An 18,478-nucleotide genomic window follows, 5' to 3' on the forward strand; every position below is an offset into this window, starting at 1 on the left:
CCTAAGCTTACTGAAATCAGCTTTCTTAAAGGCTAGAATATGTCTGACTATGCTTGGTGTTCCCTTTCCGATGTATAGCGAACATTGTCACTCCTACCTAAGGATCCTGCGGAGTTTATCAGTCAAGGGAAATTGGAAGTATAATCCAATGGCAATCCGAACGCAATCATGCGGTTTAACGTTATTGCGTGATAGACTACCACACACAATTTTCGGGCAAAAGGGAGTCAGTTCGAATGCAATTTGAATTCATGTAAATTTGCTGAACTAGCAAATTCACATGAATGCGTTCTGGCCCCACTTTCTTTTTATTCGAAATTAAGAGAAATCCCTCCTGTGTGATAAACTCCTCTTACTTCCATCCCATTAACCAGATCATCAGTGTTGGTTAGGATTAGATGTAAAATAGTTGATCCCCAATTCCCTGTTCCACCTCCTGGGCAATGAAATTGTTTTCAAGGCAAGTGAGGAATTTTTTGGACCTTATATTTTTGGCAGAGTTTGACTCCCAACAATACTACTACATCTCTCCTTGAGGGCTGCTACTAAAGTAAATCTACTTAAACTGCCCCTCCTCAAGCCACTTTCTAGGCAAACCAAGCACACAGTGGCATGCAGAAACCTGAAAGTTTGCACATTAAATGTTCAAAATCTAAATAAGTAATACATATCGATTGTGTCTCCCTTATCCAAAATGCTTAGGACCAGCAGTATTTTGGACTTAGGTCAGTGATGGTGAACCTACGGCACGCGTGCCAGAGGTGGCACTCAGAGCCCTCTCTGTGGGCACATGTGCCATTGCCCCAGCACAGAGTTTGCCAGAGTTTGTTACTAGAAACCCAGAGGGACACAGCATTTTGTAATAAGTGGGTTTTGGGTTGCAGTTTGGGCACTCGGCCTCCAAAAGGTTCACCATCACTGACTTAGGTGTTTAATTTATTAAGTGAGCTCTGTTTAAGTTTTGGAATGGGGAACTATTAATTAACAAGCAACAATAATAACAATAATGGCAATTTCAGCGTTAGTACCACAGCAAGACATAGAAGATCATGGATATTACTGTTCAGTCCCTGACATAGTGAAAGATTTCCTTTTCCTTTCAGAGTACACCTCTTAAAATCCCCAAAATGCACATGATGAGTGAGTTGGCTGATGGGAGTAATCTAAGAACACCTGTAAGGTCCTGTTTTGCTGACTCCCAGACATCCCAGAGCTTGGAAAGTTGCTTTTAAAAATTAATTAGTTCTCTTACAGTTTTGGAAAAGTAACCCACTACATTTTATTTTGCATTGCCTATAGCTTTTCCATTCCTAGTAACTAGTTACAGAGAGCTGTATTACTTTTTCAGAGGGCAGAGTCAACGTTTCCTGGGAGACACAATTTCTTTGTTTTCTTTTTAAAATGGGGGCGCATTGCGTTGGACACATGCTCAGGAACATGGATTGCTTCTGTCAAGTGACTCACTCCAGAGCAGTCATTCATTCCCAAATTGCCCCAGTTCCACTCCTTTCTTGCATATCACTCCAGGGAGCAACAGTCAGGAGGGATGTCAGCTGAATGGTCCAGCCCTTAATGTCATCGTTCTTAAGGAATGCAGAGAAGCCACAGTTTGTGAAGTTAGGCCTAAATGTATTTAATTTTTTGCCTCAACAAAACTACAGTTCCCTGGATTTTTTTTTTGAGAGCGAGAGAGAACCAACAAGGATTAAACCCAATTACAATCTGCACTTTTAGAATGGATGAAGACACAGTGCTAATGCTAATAATTTATTTCCCACATCTCAAGGTTTGAAGTGTGTCTTCAAGTCGTTTCGGACTTATGGCAACCCTATCATGGGCTTTTCTTGGCAAGTTTCTTCTTGCCATCCTCTGAGGCTAAGAGAATGTGACTTGCCCAAGGTCACCCAGTGGGTTTACATGGCTGAACTGGGATTTGATCCCTGGTCCCCAGAGTCCTAGTCCAACACTCAAACCACATTTTCCTCCCTTTGGTGCCATGTCTTTTCGACTGTAAGCCTGACAGAGTGTTATTCATAAGGCCCTCTGGGAAACATTTTGCTTGGGAGCGGGATTAAAACCTAGAATATGAACTAAGTCCCATGGAGAGAGCAACGGTATAGCATCCATGGGATGCTGCTACTCTTCCAAACTGATGCAGTTTGACACCACTTTTAACTGTCCTGGCTCCATCCTCTGTAATCCTGGGATTTGAAGCTCATCATGGCACTAGAGCTCACTGACAGAGAAGGCTAATTACAGTTGGCCCTCCGTATCTATAGATTTTTTTAATCGATGGATACAGCCATCCATGGCTTGAAAATATTTAGAAAATATTTAAAATATTCCAAAAAGCAAACCTTTCCTCTGCTATTTTATGTAAGGAACACTATCTTACTGTGCCATTGTATTTCATGGGACTTGAGCATCCCATGGATTTTGGTATCCACGAAGGGTCCCTGAACCAAACCCCAGCGATAACAAGAGCCCACTCAGTACTACAACTCTCAAAATCCTACAGCAAAGGCATGGCAGTTAAAGTGGTGTCGAACCCCATTAATTCTGTAGCATAGATGCACACAGAGCCCCTGGAAGCCCAGCTAAAAGAATAAGGCCTTCTTTAAGGATAAGCAGGAATGGGGACAGGTGACCAAGGAGCCAACGTGGCAAAAGTCATTTGAGTGTTACGTTCTCCAACACATGCAGTTCATATGCATGTCAACATATCAAGATGCATTGGTGTAGAGTGGTTGGAGCGTTGGACTGTGACTCTGAAGACCAAGGTTCGAATCCTCCTTTGAAATGGAGCCAACACCAAGCTAATTGAAAGTTATAATAATACTGCTAATAATATCCCAGGACCCACCGTGGATCCCAAAATCTATGGGATGCTCAAGTCCCATTAAATACAATGGCATTTCAAAATGGTGTCCCTTATATCAAATAGCAAACTCAGTGTTTGCTTTTGGGAATTCATATGTTTTAAAAATATTTTCAAGCCATAGATGGCTGAATCCAAGGATAAAAAATGTATTATTATTATTTAATATTTTATCATCATCATTATTAATACATTTTAATATTTCTGGCTTATAATGATAATACCACTATTGATATGAATATTATTATTAACACTTATTATTTAGTATTAATAATTTATAATACTAATTGTCTGTAATAATAGCAATAATATAATAAATTATATTATTATTCATATTATAATAAGTAATATGAATATCATTATTAAGATCTTGCTAGTATTAATATTACTAATTTATGATACTAATTGTCTATAATAATAATATTATTAATTGTAACCAACATTATTATTAATATATTACTATTAATACTATTATTAATATACAGTAAATATTAATAATTTATAAGACCAATGTTTTTATAATAATAATACAATTATTATTACTAGTGTTAATATTGATAATTTATAATATTACTGTTTTATAACAATAATACCACTATTGATATGAATATTATTATTAATACTATTACTGATAGTATTAATATTACTAATTTATAATACTAATTGTTGATAATAATAGCACCATTAATAATAATAACATTATTATTAATAATATCTTACTGTTAATACTATTAATGTAATATAAATATCAATAATTTATAAGATCACATTTTTATAATAATATTAATACAATTATTATTATTTTTTATTAGTTAATATTAATAATTTCTAATACTATTTGTTTATAACAATAATACCACTATTATTATTATGTCTAATTATGTGTAATTTTAAAAAATGTAAGCCGCTCTGATAGCCTTTTGTCTGAATTTTTATTATTGATAGTATTTAATACTGATAATTTATAATACTAATTGTCTATAATAATATCACCATTATTAATATTAATAATAAAATTATTATTAATGATATATTACCATCAATATAATATAAATATAAAAATATATAATATAATATATATATAATGTGAATATTAATAATGTATAAGACCAACGTTTTTATAATAATAAAATTATTATTATCATTAGTATTAATATTAATAAGTTATAATAATAATACTGATTTATAACAATACCAATATTATTATATTTTTAATATGATATAATACCGTTATTATTATTGTTATTATAATAATGTATAATAATAATAACAATAACAGAATATATTATTAGAGGCTGTATGGCCCTCTGTCACTGGGGATGCTTTGATTGAGAGTTCCTGCATGGCAGAATGGGGTTGGACTGGAGGGCCCTTGTGGTGTCTTCCAACTTTATGATTCTAATCTATAACACTTGCTGTTCTGGAGGCCTCCTCCTTCTCCTCCCTTCGACGTGGCAGCAGAGGAGAGCCTCTTTTAGGGAGGGCCAGAGATAGAGAGCGCCTGAGGAGACTTCCTCCTCCCATGCTTTACTCTCTTTATTTATTGTCCTCCAGATGTGGACGTAGCCACGCCCCCTTTTGCCTCCTTCCTTCCCTCCCTTCCCTTCCCTTCCCGGACCCTGACAACCAACTTAGGGCTACGAGGACAAAGAAGCAGCTTCGTCCGCCGCTACTGCGCATGCTCCCACCTACTTTATCCTATCCATACCGGCGGGGCGAAAAAAGCAGCTTCGTCCGCCGCTACTGCGCATGCTCGTTGAGATCAACTGAAAAGGAGGGGGGATACCTACTTTACCCTATCAGATTCCATACCGGTGTATGGGGACTACGTGGCCTGTGTGCGCATGCGCAGTGCCGTCGCACCCGGCGCCAAGAAGAGCAGCAGCAGCAGCAGGAGCAAGGGCCGCCGCATCCGCGTCGCCTCTGACGTCACCGGCACCTAAGGGGCGGGGCCTGAGCATCAGGAGCTAAAGCGGCGCTGGAGGCGACGGCGAGAACGGGAACAGTCCTCTCTCTCTGTCTCTTTCTCTCTGCCTACTTCCTTCCTTCCTTCCTTCGGGCGGATGATGAGCCTCGGCCGCTGCAGGAGGAACGGGGCGCGGGCGGAGGGGCTCTTCCTGCTGCTCCTGCTCTTGCTGCCCATGCCTGAGGCGGATGCTGCCTCCGCCGCCGCCGCTTCCTCCTCCTCGGCTCCCGGGCGCTGCGAGGCGGCGGCGGCGGCGACGACGACTGCAAGAGACGGCGCCCGGAGAGGAAGCAGCGGCGGGACGTCGTCGTCGTCGTCGTCGTCTCTGGGGACAGGTAAGCCTCCTCCTCAGCCGCCTCCCCGGCTAAGCTTGGCTCCTGACACGGGTCTCTCTCAGGGTCCGTTCACACGTTACGCGTGTCAATAGGGGGAGAGAGAAGAGAGCCGTGTTTGGTCCCCGCTGGGCGCTTCTTCCAGGGACGTGGGGAAAAGAGGCGCCTGCCTGACACGTGTCTCGGGATGCGGGTCATGATGTGTCACGTGTGGAAGGGCCCCAGGGAAGGAAAGGGAAAAGGGACCCTCATTGTGTGTGAATGGGAAGGAGTGATATTCCCCAGAGTGGCTCTTATGGAGGAGGTGGCTTGGATTCCCCTTCGCCTTCTGGGTCCTAGGTCTCTTTGAGATGGGGAGCCTGACTCTGCCGCCTTCCCCCCGAAATAAGACACTGCCTGACGTTTGTTTTTCCTCCAGAAGACACTCTGTTTTCTTATACAGTAGTTATTATTATATTTTATTATATATATATATATCTATATAATATTACATTATATTTTGTCATATATACTACATATGTTTTATTTTATATATATATATAATATTATATATTTTATCATATATACTATATATCAAATTATATATATATATACTGTATATATAAAATTAAAATTATATATATATAAAATATTATTATATTTTATTAAATATAATATTATATTTTATCATATATACTATATATCTATATCTATATATATATAATTAAATTTATTATATATATATATTATATTATTATATATATATGTATTTTATATATACTGTGTGTGTGTATATATATATATATATATATATATACTGTGTTAAGTCGTCTTCTTCAGGAACATCGTCATAACTCTCCAAACCTGGACTTCCATCCTGAGTCTCTTGCGACTCCATTTCCTTTAGGACCATTGGCCCCAATCTTCCCGCTCTCTTCCTGCCTATCGCTATGTCCTATTTTTGGGGTATGGCTTATATGGTGCAGATGCTTAGAAGTCCTGCTATGGCTTATTTTATGGGTATGTCTTATTTTCAGGGAAACGGGGTATCTGTAATGCTGCTCTGAGAGCCTTTGGGGCTGAAGAGCAGGGTATAAACACAATAAACAAACAAATAAAACACTTAAATAGATAAATGGAAATGCTCTGATGTTTATTTACACTTACCCCTCCCTATTTGTGGCTTTGATATTTGTGGCGTCAATTATTTGGGGGTTTGATTAATGTGTTCTCTCTAGGAATAGCTAGGCCTTCCAGTGTGCAACTCTCGTTTACAGATTAAAACGTACCTTAAAATAATAAACAAATCAACAACGGCTGTAGCGGAAATCAGGGAATAACAGGTTCAACTCATTCTGCGGTTGGTTATCTATTCAGGAAAGGCCTGCTGGAAGAGGTCCGTCTTAGCAGCTTTTTTTGAAGCTGTTTAAGGTGGTAATGTGATGGATCTCATCCGTTCAGAGGTTCCCAGAGAGGTGTCCTCTCAGGTAAAAACGTGGCGTTTTTGTTATTTGTGGCCTTTTACATATCCGCAGGGGTCTTTTGCCCCTAACCCCAGCCAATGTGGAGGGATGAGTGTATATACCCATGTCTAAGTCTAGAAATTTTAGTCAAAAAATTGATCCAAAAAACGTATCCACGGTTCAATATAGGAACTGTAAGTATTGTACTTTAACTCTTATTAAAGAAAAAGAAGGAACCATCCTCCAGTGAAAGGCAAAATTGTAATCTGTCCTGAAATCACTCCTTCCCCCCATTATCTCATTCATTCTTTATCTTGAGCACAGTTCTGCCTGCTAGAGTTTTGTAAGGTCTTTGGCATTGTTTTCCTTTGCATCATCCATTAGATCCTTTGTTACATGCCCCTAGATTTTATCCTCAACTTATCCATGGATCATTTTGGCCCTAAACTTGCCCTCAACTTATACATGAGGTTGAATTGTAGTCAAGTATATGCGGTAGTCCTTTCAGAAACTTCACAGAGGTTGGTTGGTAAACTTTCCTCTTACGGTCTGTAGGTTGAAAGGTAGGCAGCGTTGGACCTGTCTGCACTGCAGAAGTAATCCAGTTTGACACCACTTCAACTACCACGGTTCATTGCTATAGAATTCTGGGAATTGTAGTTTGTTGTGGCATCTGAGTTCCACATTTGGATGCCCTTTTCTTTCATGTCACCTCTCCTTGGGGCCCTTTCACATGTTACCCAGGGGCTGTGGTGCCACATCACTTGCTGAGAAGCAGGCCTGTCAGGAGATGCTCTGCTCTGGTACCACAACAAACTACAGTTCCAGAAACCTTTAGCATTGAGCCATGGCAGTTAAAGCGATGTCAAACTGAGTTATTTCTGAGTGCAGATTCAGCCGTCCCAAACTCTCAGTGCGTGTTCATGAGTGGAAGATTCTCATCTGCATTATGCATTGCATTAAGCAGCCTAAGCTTTAATTTGCAAAATAGGAGGCTTTTTTGGTGAGTGTTTTGTGCACACTGTTCCATTACACTGTATTTTCAAACATCCCACATGTCTCCCCCCGCAAATCCATCAAGAGGAAAGTCTTTCTGTCCCTGCTCTTCCTGGCAATGGGGGCTGGATAGGTGTGTGTTTGAATGCCTACTTAGAAGGAGCAGCAATGCGGAAATTGAGGCCGGTATCTATGGCTTCCTTGGCAATCCCAGGCTTCCGACTCATCATTAGCCCACAGGAGAGAAGATGTATTTTTATGTGTTTTATGGTTCTGTGTGATTGTGGAAGCTTGCTAAATTTTGAGCTGCTGTCAGGATTGTTCCTAACTGGTTTGTTCCTTTATCTTGTTTCTGGGTCTTGTGCCGTGCAAAAAGGCAACAGACACTGTTAGCACATTAGTGAAAACCTAAGCAGAGAAAAGGAAGTTGGGATTAAATAAACAGTCCTATGAAAGGCTGATAATATATTATCAACAGGAAGACTTGCTGGAAGGCAGTGGAATTTCCCCCCAGGAAATAGACTCCGCTATTCTAGTGTCGCAAATAGGAAGATGGAATGTAGATTTTTCTGGTGGAAGATTAATGAACATGGTGAAACCGAATAACTACATTGTAGCCATGGGTATCTGCATGCATTTAGTGTGAGAGGGCATATACAGTACTCATATTGAAACCCAACCAATTGTTTTACTTTACTTTTTCCCCCAACATGTTGCTTGGTTTAAGGGCACTGGATATAATTCTGTGCCGACAGTCAGTTCTCCCCTTCAAGCATGCTAGTAAATCAAAAAGTATAAGATTAAGGTAGGGTATCAACATACTGTAGTCAACACAGTTGGGGTCTAAACAGTTAAACAGATTTAGCACTTGTCACTTTTGCAAACTAAAAAGTACAAATCCAAAAAATGAGAAAGAGGAACACTTTTCTCTTAACAAATAACTTATGAAGTCATTCCTTCTCTTGATGTGGCTAAAGTACAGAAGCCTTGATTTAGCCATCTTGGCTTCTAGGGAGAGTTCAGGCATGATCTGTTTTAGGACCTATTTGTTTGTCTTTTTGGCCTCCCGCGGTATCCTTAATACCCTTCTCCAGCATCTCATATCATATGAGTAGATTTTCTTTCTGTCTGCTTTCTTCGTTTTCATTTTCTTCATTGTCTAGCTCTCAATCCTTACATGGTGATGGGAAATAAAATGGCTATCATACACTACTGTAATGCCCCCTCTCTGCCTAGGAAAATAGATACATTGACCTACTTTGCATAATGGGCAGTGACTCATACTGCCTCAGATGCAGCCGTGGTTTCTGTATTATGGCCTGAAAGTGATGGGTTTTGCCTGCATACAAACTTGGAGAAAAATCTCCTAATCTTTGGATAGAAGATCAGAGTTATAAAAGATCAGTAACTTCTCTCTTTGGTGCTGTCTTGGCACACTGCTTGTTCAGTCTAAAATCTTGGATTGCTGAATTGGTTTCTCTCTGATGCTCTCCATCAGGAAAACCCTCCTCCCATCAGGTTAAAAATGAACAAGGAAGATATTTTTTCAGCCAGTGGGTGTGTCGCTCTAAACTCTTTGTCTATATGGCTAACTCTGGTTTATTAAATGTCGGAAACAAGTACTGTTACATTTATTGGCTAAAATCTCTTTAAAGGTTGGAGTAGTCCAGTTTCTTTAAAAACGAATGGGCATATTTTCCGTTATTTCCTTGTGTATTTTCCCTTATTTTTATATTTTACCCCAGAGAGACATTTTAAAGAGAAAATCTGGAATTTGGGAATATATATTTCTTTAAATATTCAGGGTGGAAGCCAATCTGTGAGGGCCCTATGTTGACACATGATGTGCGTAGAATCATAGAGTTGGAAGAGACCTCAGGGGCCATACAGTCCAACCCCTGCCATGCAGGAATACACAATCAAAGCACTCCCAGCAGATGGCCATCTAGCCTCTGTTTGAAAACTTCCAAAGAGGGAGACTCCACCACACTTTGAGGGAGTGTGTTTCACCGTCGAACAGCTCTTACTGTCAGGAAGTCCTTCCTAATGTTGAGGAGGAATTTATTTTCCTGTAATGTGCACCCATTGTCCCGTGTCCTAATCTCTGGAATAGCAGAAAACAAGCTGGATCCATCTTCAGTATGACAGAAAGGCTGCCATCAGGCCAATCCAATGGCGGGGTGTGCACATGAGGCATGTCCCTGGATTATGCAGAGGTTGCCCAATGTGGCCCAAACTTGTCCGCAAAAGGAGCAGTTTCTTACCTTTCCTTTTCGCGGGCTGTTTGACACTGTGGCAGCGGCTTTCCTCGGGATGGAGGTGTCTGGTTGCCATGGTACTGTGGTGATTGGAGCAGCCTCTGCCAACTCCTTCTGCCCTGTCTGCTTCACCTCTCTGATTCCTAGATTGCTTTCACATGTACTATGTACTGCGCCCTGGTGGCACAGTGGTTAATGCCTGTACTGCAGCCACTCACTCACAATCCATAAGGTTGCAAGTTCATTACCAGCGAAAGGGCTCAAGCTCGACTCAGGTGTGCATCCTTCCGAGGTCGCTAAAATTAGTGCCCAGATTGTTGGGGGCAATTAGCTTACACTTTGTATACCGCTTAGGGAGTGCTTAAGTGCAATGATAAGCGGTATAGAAATGTACTTGCTATTGCTAATACTGTTGTCAAGCCAGGTCTTACCTATCCTATAACTGTGCATTTTATTTTCTCTTCCTAAGTGCAGTACCTTACATTTTACCATGTTGAAATTTATTTTGTTAATTTTGGCCCAGCTTTCTGATCTATTAAGGTCATTTTGTATTTTGATCCTCTTTTCTGAGGTATTAGCTACTCCTCCTAATTTGGTGTCATCTGTAAATTTATAAGCATGTCCTCTATTCTGTCATTCAGGTCATTGACAGATATTGAATAGCACTGGGCCCAGGACAGTACCTTGTGGCACTTGTTATTCACTTCTCTCCAGGATGAAGACGAGACATTACTGAGCACCCTTTGGGTTTGGTGGGTCAACCAGTTTACAGATCCACCTAATAGTTGCATTGTCTAGCTCACATTTTACTATCATGTGTGCCAGAATATTGTGGGGGGCTTTGTTGAAGGCGTTACTAAAATCAAGATACACTACATCCACAGCACTCCCTTCATCTACCGAACTGGCAATTGTTAAAAAGCTTTTTTAGTTGCAGCATCACAGTGTTGACTCATGTGATCTACTATGACTCCTAGATCCCTTTCACATGTGTGTTGTCAAGCCAAGTTTTCCCCATTCTATATCTGTTCATTTCATTTTCTTTGCTTAAGTGTAGTAGTTTACATTTCTCTCTGTTGAAATTTATCTTGTTAATTTTGGCTCAGCTTCCTAATCTATTAGGGTCATTTTGAATGCTGATACTGTCTTCTAGGGTATTATGAAGGTTAGATGACATTTATTGTCTTCAGTGTCAAAGCCTCATTTCTTTCTCCTATAATAGGTTAAATTTGAGATAAAAAGATTGTGTTATAGTCTGATTCTTTCCCTTTAACCTGTTTTTTTTTAATCTTATTTATGTGTAGCCTGCACCACAGTTTAGTCTCAGCTTTGATCCTATACCAGGGGGTGTGTTGATGATTTTGTTATTTTTTCATGGGAACCACCCTTTCTAGCTTGGGATTATGCAAACAAACACGCTGTTGTGAAGTATATGTCTCACACTGGTATGAGGGGGAGTGTTGCAAATACAAAAGTGCTGCTGCTTTGGGTCAAACTGGAGGTGGGGGCAGTGGCTTATTGGCATGGGGGAAGATCCTTTGCTGATGCTTCTGGAAAATCAGACCCTAAGCACTTAATTGCAGAATTATTGTAACTCAGTTGTAGTATATGTCATTGCAATTTTTATTATTTGCAATTGTTTGAAAATGGTCAGTAGACTCATTCTGTAAAATGATCTGAATCTGACATTGCAACATTTTGGCAGGATCCATAGGTCTTTGCCACAGCGACTTCCTAAAACCAGTTCATGAGGGGAGAGTGAGGGCAGGACCTCTCATTGAGTCACTGGAAGAAATTACAGACCCTTTTCTCACTGAAGTGAAGGAGGGCCGGAGAGAGCCATTACCTGGGAGCAAGTCCCACTGAAATCTATTAAATTTACTGCTAACTGGGCACATAGGAGGATATTGTCTAAAGCAGGGTGTGTGTGTGTAAATAAATTGGTGTTTAAAACAAATATTTGAGAAGATATTTGAATCTGTGCATATGTAAGTATAAATATAAGTAAAATATAAGTATGCTTTGTGTTGCCTGGCCATGCAGGTACTGGGAAGAAAGCATCCTTTATCATAGTCCAGATTTCCTTGTATTCCTTTGACAACCTGGCAGTAATTCTAAACATGCATGGAAGAAGTCGGTCTTCTTGAAAGTAAAGAGGTTTGCTGCCAGGGTTTAAGATCCTACCTGTTCCCGATGCAAGTCTGCATGTTTTGTTTCCACAGTACTTTTCATTCAGCATGCAGGGACATGGTGCTCTTGATGTTGCTCTACTCTCTTTCTTATCAGTAGAGTAGCAAATCTGTTCCAGATTTTAGTCTGAGATTTAAAGGAGCTGTCCAAAGGCCTGCACACATTTTAGGGATAGAGTTCAACACCTTGGATAATTTGCAAAGTTTAGACTAAAGCCTGGGGCATATTTCTCACCATATTGGCATGCATGCTACCAGCTGTCTTTCGTTGTTTCCCTTGCACAGACTTGTGCAAATATTTAGTGGCAACAACAGGCAGAGAGAGAGTGGCATCCAGCTGCAGCAGCACAGGAATGCCAGCCTTATGTTGAGTGGCAATGTTGTGGAATTGATTGCACACCAAACGTGTATCTGAATGCTCATGGAGATTCACATTCTCATTGCATGCTTGTGTTACATTCACAAAACCATGCGTAACTCCAGTTCTGTGCCCTTGAAATTAATACTGATGTTCTGCATCAGGCAGAAACTACTTCTGTTGGGGACCTTAGGCAAGCATAAGACATCAGTCAGATTCTGGCCATTGGTTTCAGTGCTGTTAACTCCCTAGTGAGTGTATACAGGATTGTAGCTTCAGCTGTGGAGGAATCCTTTTCTGGATTTAAGAGCTGTGAAATGGGGTGATGGTGCCAAAATCATACCTTCCTTTAATATTTGCAAAAGCGTGTTGATCTACTCTGGCTTTTCTGTGAAAACTTTGATATTCACCAACTTTATGGGAGTGGGAACAAGGAGCCTTTTCAAAAATGAGCACCCATCTTATTTATATATCTTATCTATTTTATTTATATATTAGGGAGATTTCTTTATTTCTGTGGTGTCATTTATGTCCCGTTCTTCTGTTAGCTTGTTCAAGATGGTGTCTGGAGAGTGCTGCTTATTCTTTATTTCTCTAAACAAATCTCTAAAGTATGTTGGCCTTTTAACAGTATTCCTTTTATGTAAGCAACATGTCAAAGGCCACTCAATGAGTTTTAGGATTAAGCTAGTATTTGAGCTTTTCTTTCTTGTTTCAGTCCAGCACTGTATGCAGTATACTATGTAGCATCTCAGTATAAGAAGGCTACATGTTTTTTTTTAAAATCTTAGCAAATAGATTATTATTTGCTAAGTGGGTGTGGTCCAAGGTTTTGAAGACAATTTTAAGCTCCTCTGGACCCTTGCCAAGCTATACCAGCATATTTGACAATGATCTGAATGGCATTTTGGGTGGCCAAATTTCACTTTCAATCAGTCATATGTCTCTGTGTGTTTTGCTACTTCAAGGTGCCCCCCCCCCCACAACATCTATAGGCCTTGGAATTTTCAGTTTGAGGAAAGAAAAATTATCACACCAGTTTGTTTGTTTAAAAAAAGGGGGGCTTGGGATTTTCCAGGGATCAGTGGATCTAGAATGTCATGCAGCACCCACCAAAACTCCTGAAACAGGTGAATGGGTGAATAAGAAATGCTTTGCCTTGCCATTTTTGCAGTCTTTCATAGGTTTGGTGTATTTCCTAGAGGGTGTGGTATAGATGCTGCTGCTGCTGCTGCTGCTGCTGCTTCTTCTTCTTCTTCCTCTTCTTCTTCTTCTTCTTCTTCTTCTTCTTCATCATCATCATCATTTTAGGGTTGCTTTGTGTTGGCACTCTTGAATTGGAGATAGTAAATAGAACAGTTCTGTACTGAATATAGCATTTTTAAACAGTAATTTTCCAGCACCATGATGACCTGGATGGAGATCATATGTAGTTGTTCTTTTCTTTGGAGTCCTTGACATGTCATTCAATGAAATCTTTGGCAGGAGGGGGCATTATTGGCCAGCATGACATCCCTGATCCTATAATGTTGAAATGTAATTCCCAGTTACCTCTCACCATTGCTAGCAGAGAACTGTAGATCTTGCAGCCCAGCAACACTGGGGGCAGATGTTCCCCAAACTTGAAAAGGCTAGCTTCAGATAATATGGTTAGACCAAACCTGCACAACATGACAGTAGGTAGGGGCCAAAATTAAAATAGTCCTTTTCTTCCCCTTCCCCCTGTGACCAGTTAGACTGACTAGTTTGTTAGTATTTTTATTAAATCTATTTTGTTGTTGGTAATATGATGTGCTTGTCATTTTGCATCACGAGGTGTGCAATCTGCCGATGGTGCCACTGACCATTTGTGCCCTTGTGCAATTAATTCACAAGCAGGTGACAAAAAATAATAAGTAATGGCCAGCAATGGCACTGGCAGCTGCCTGGCCCCTGGCCCATCTCTGCATCTATATGGCAATGCAATATTTTGCTCTTTCCAGCTTGAACCAGAGCAATCAGGGATATCTTGGGGCCATTTTTCTGCCGATCCAGCCATTGCAGGAAATATTTACACAAATGAGTTCTGAAATGGGTTAGGACCATTTCCTTCAGACTGTGCGGAGAACTCTGTCTACTTCAACAGATGAAGTACACTGAGTCTACAACAGCTTCTCCAACAAACTTTTTTCTCTGTCTCAAAGGTCCTGTAGGATTCCTGCAGTGTTAGTACTCCAAGCAAGATAGGAAACTGCAGTTAAGGAAAACCAAAAGGTTCCAATCCAGACTCTTTCTCTTGGCCACTTGGAGAAGAGGGGAATGTGAGCCCAGAGGTTGATGTGGCTTGTTTCTGCTTTGATAATCATGCTAAATCATAGCTTCATGTAGATTAAAATTCATTGGGTCATACTACCTTTATCTAAACTATCTAATAGTGTATGTGTGTGTGTGTGTGTGTGTGTGTATATATATATATATATATATTATAAAGTAACTGTATGGCTCCTTAGCAGTGCAGTTCTACTTGCTAGATAACAGTATGGATCATGCAATCTAGATTTGGTGGTGGGGTGGTAAAGTGCCATTGTTCAGGCTCCCTCTTTGGAGCATGCCTATATAAACGGATATGTGCATGTTCACAGTACGTTGCTTTGAAATGCCAGTGTGAAGAGCTTTCAGCATTAAGGCTGGAAATGGAAACTAGAACCAAATTTTTCTCCATGTATTGTGGATGAGGATGTCATCATATGCAAATCAATATTTAGTGAATATTGTCAACAGCTCTTTTTTGTTTAGTGAAGGTTCTTGCAAATCCTTACCCAAAGCTGTTTTGGTTCGGGAGGGATGCTATTTATTCTTCCTGAATTGCTATACTTCTGTATTCCAAAAACTCATGGCATGTTCCAGCATAAATCAAACTATAAGCAAAAAACAGACTTCATAAAACATAAATGCTTCCCCTCCCCTGGCTAAAATCTCAAAATTTCCATTCTCCAGTCTTACTGATAACTCAGACATTTTTCAAAAAGTCTAGTTACAATATTTACTAGTGTGGTGGGGAAAAAGCGTGGGTAGGGAGAGAAATAAAGGGCAATGCCTTCAGCAGGACCAAGCAAAATGTCGCAAAAGAGTGCAGGCTTGTGAATTCTCCAGAGATTTCCATCAGGCTATGTGGCACAGAAAGAAAGAGACAGAGCGATCTGGGCCAGGTGTTGGGATCTGCAATTCAGACTCTGTATCATGATATTGCAGACGAATGGTTTGGTCAAGTGATAAGTGTAGCAGGCATCAGATTACATCTTGAAGTGATTTATATTTGTCCATTTTGGGACAAAGTAGTAATAGCTAATCTTCATTCCTGAAAAGATAAAGACTGGCTGGGTTTGTGTGCCTCTCATATCTGTTTCTTGTATTTGGTGAAAGCACACAAGGTCCTGAGTAGGTGGAAAGTAAAGGAAGTGAGGAAAGTACTTACATGAACAAAGTTGAGGATTACGTTTGGGTAGACTTGTAGATAAAATTAATCTCTGGCTTGTGATCCTCTCTGTTCTTGACCATATATACTGGATGCTTCCGTAAATTAGGGATCTGTGTAGCAGGAGTGAAAACTGGTAGTGGCTATGGTTTCTGTGTCAGTAGTAGCTGTTTTTTGTTCCAGAGTTCGGCTAGACTAGGGATGGGCATGTTGGATTGTTTGAAGACCAATTCTGCCACCTTCAGATGCTCAGTGGATCCTCCTTGGAGGGGTAGGTGATGCATACTTTGTGGCTTCCATCTCCTCCCATGAGCAAGGAAGGTCCATCTGCAAACTCTTAATATGCCATGCTTACTTCTTGGACTTCTGGGAGCTGACAAATGGCTGATTGAGACAAGATGTTTTGGGAAGGACACTGAGAAATTAGCAGGAACTGCAAGTATGAAGGGGATATGTGGGCCACAGATGAGGGAGTTGGGGGCTGCATGTGGTCCATAAGCTACAGAAGACCGAGTAGATATAAGGCCAGTATGAATTTCTCTCCAAGACTACTGCAACCTAATGAACAGTAATAATTTTGTGAGCCAAGTTGGAAATTGTTCTTGGAGTGATCTTAACATTGTGATGGTATCAGATATGAAAAATAATAGAATGTGCAGCAATAGTAATTAGCATGTATATTTTTAAGTGAGAAGAAGAAAAACCTCAGAATATTTAACTGTATGTGTTCTCTGTATATTATTCCCATAATCATAAAAGTAATCACTTGGGGCAAAGGGACCTGTTAATTTGGAACTCTTAATAACTTGTTTCACCAAAATGAAATTTAGGGATGTGTCAGGACTCCATCAGTTACATAACGAGCTGTCGCTCATTCTCTTTAAATTCAGTTATCATTCTGAAGTGTTGGTTGCTACGGAAACCAAGCTGTGTGACACCTACAATGGTTACATTTATTACATAACTGTGATATACTTTTATATTGCGCTAACTGCAGTAATTCTGCATTTACATTAACCACAGACAGTAAAGCATATTAATTTGTATGTAGTAAACACAAGAAACTTGACCCCTGAAATTGCTGCATATTAGAAATATGTGTTTCAGACATTATGTAAGAGCCAATTGTTTACAGTGGGGAATGCTCATGCCTACTTGCATCACAGACATCATTTCCATAGTAACTGGAACTTCAGAAATGTAGCAGAAAGGACACAAAGTAGAAACTTGTTGGCACACATTCTGCACACATTTGAATTGGTAAAATCATCCAAGAGCTATTCAAGCTTTGGGTACACACACAATCCCTTTGAGATCAAGCAGTGCTGATTGATGGCTGCAAAAGGAGAGCACCTGTGTATCCACTTTGAATCACATCTTGAGCCAGTTTAAAAGAGCTGAATGTTTAAAAGGTGATGAACCCTATCTTCAAAATAGGTTTAGCCCTTCGATGACTATATTTTAAAAGTTCAAACCAAAATCAAGAAATGAACTTACAGCCCCACTTACATGGGAGCCACCAGTAACCACCTTTAATAGCAATGTGTTTCCAGGTAGACCTGTTAAAGAAGAGAAGGGGACCAAGGTTGGCATACAGACTATCAGCAAGTCCACAGTCTGCTGATCATGCCTTTGGTAACCTTGATAAGTTCAGAATTTGGGAATACAATTACCACATGTCTTCAGACAGACAGATACTTTTCAGATGTTGCAGAAGAGGTACAGTTGAGTGTGTATGTGTGCAGTTGAGTGTCCAAACTTCAAAATGATTTGTGAAGTGATTTATATATTTTTCTTTTCTTTCTCAGAGATGAAGGATTCAAATTCTTTTCTTTCCTTTTAGTCTTTTTTTCACCATGTGTCCTAATTTGATCACAATGCTTTGGCTTTTGAGTTTATGTTAAATCTGCTTCTATCTGGTTTCTTTCTGTTAGCATGCTTTCTAAAGGGATCAGCTGCTGTTAATGGGAAATTAGAATTATTGAGTTGAATTGGAAATGCTGATTACTGCAGCCTTATAGATCCACAGAAATAATGAATTTTCATGCTCATGAAACTTAATGGATAATGAATTGCTTGGGAGGAATTTTAATTTATCCTGAACAAGAGTTGAATAGTTGCCTGTTAGCCCAGATCTCTTCATCTCTGCTTTGAATTGTATTGCATGGCATGGGAGATTATTCATACAGTACAAAATTCATAGCTCTGTAAGACAAGGTTCATAGATTTCTCTCCTCAGTAGAGACATTTGACTTGCTCTGATGATTCTTATTTTTCTGTGGAGACATATATGTGCACTGGAATGGCATTTACAAGTGGAAGTATGTTAAGACCATACTTAAAGTTTCATTTTGTTCCCCAGTATCTGAGAGATGTTAGAGATTCAGGGGTCATCTTAGAAGCTGCAGTGGCAATATTTGTATATTCTTTTAAAAATATTGCAAGTTAGTGTGTGTGTGTGTGTGTATTTATTTATTTATTTATTTATTTGTGTGACCCTTGGTTGGGAGAAAGTGATTTACATGTTAATCTGTGTGTTTGTCTGTTGTTGAATTGCAAGGCCTCAGGGTGGGAGGATATGCAAGGTGGATGTAAATAAAGGATA

At 39.9% G+C, this 18,478-nt stretch overlaps 1 protein-coding gene across 2 annotated transcripts in view; it reads left to right on the forward strand.

Annotated features, from left to right (window-relative positions):
- The first annotated feature begins 4,776 nt into the window (after positions 1-4,776).
- Positions 4,777-18,478, forward strand: part of STIM2 (stromal interaction molecule 2) — a 76,516-nt gene continuing 62,814 nt past the window's right edge. Inside the window, exon 1 of one of the 2 annotated variants that reach the window (XM_042468651.1) lies at positions 4,777-5,179. In XM_042468651.1, the coding sequence (XP_042324585.1) occupies positions 4,942-5,179 (238 nt within the window). In that variant the 5' untranslated portion in view covers positions 4,777-4,941. The remainder of the gene's footprint in view (positions 5,180-18,478) is intronic. The other variant, XM_042468652.1, reaches the window with a different exon arrangement.

The sequence above is a fragment of the Sceloporus undulatus genome, chromosome 5 (genome assembly GCF_019175285.1).
Source record: "Sceloporus undulatus isolate JIND9_A2432 ecotype Alabama chromosome 5, SceUnd_v1.1, whole genome shotgun sequence".
Lineage (NCBI taxonomy): Eukaryota > Metazoa > Chordata > Lepidosauria > Squamata > Phrynosomatidae > Sceloporus > Sceloporus undulatus.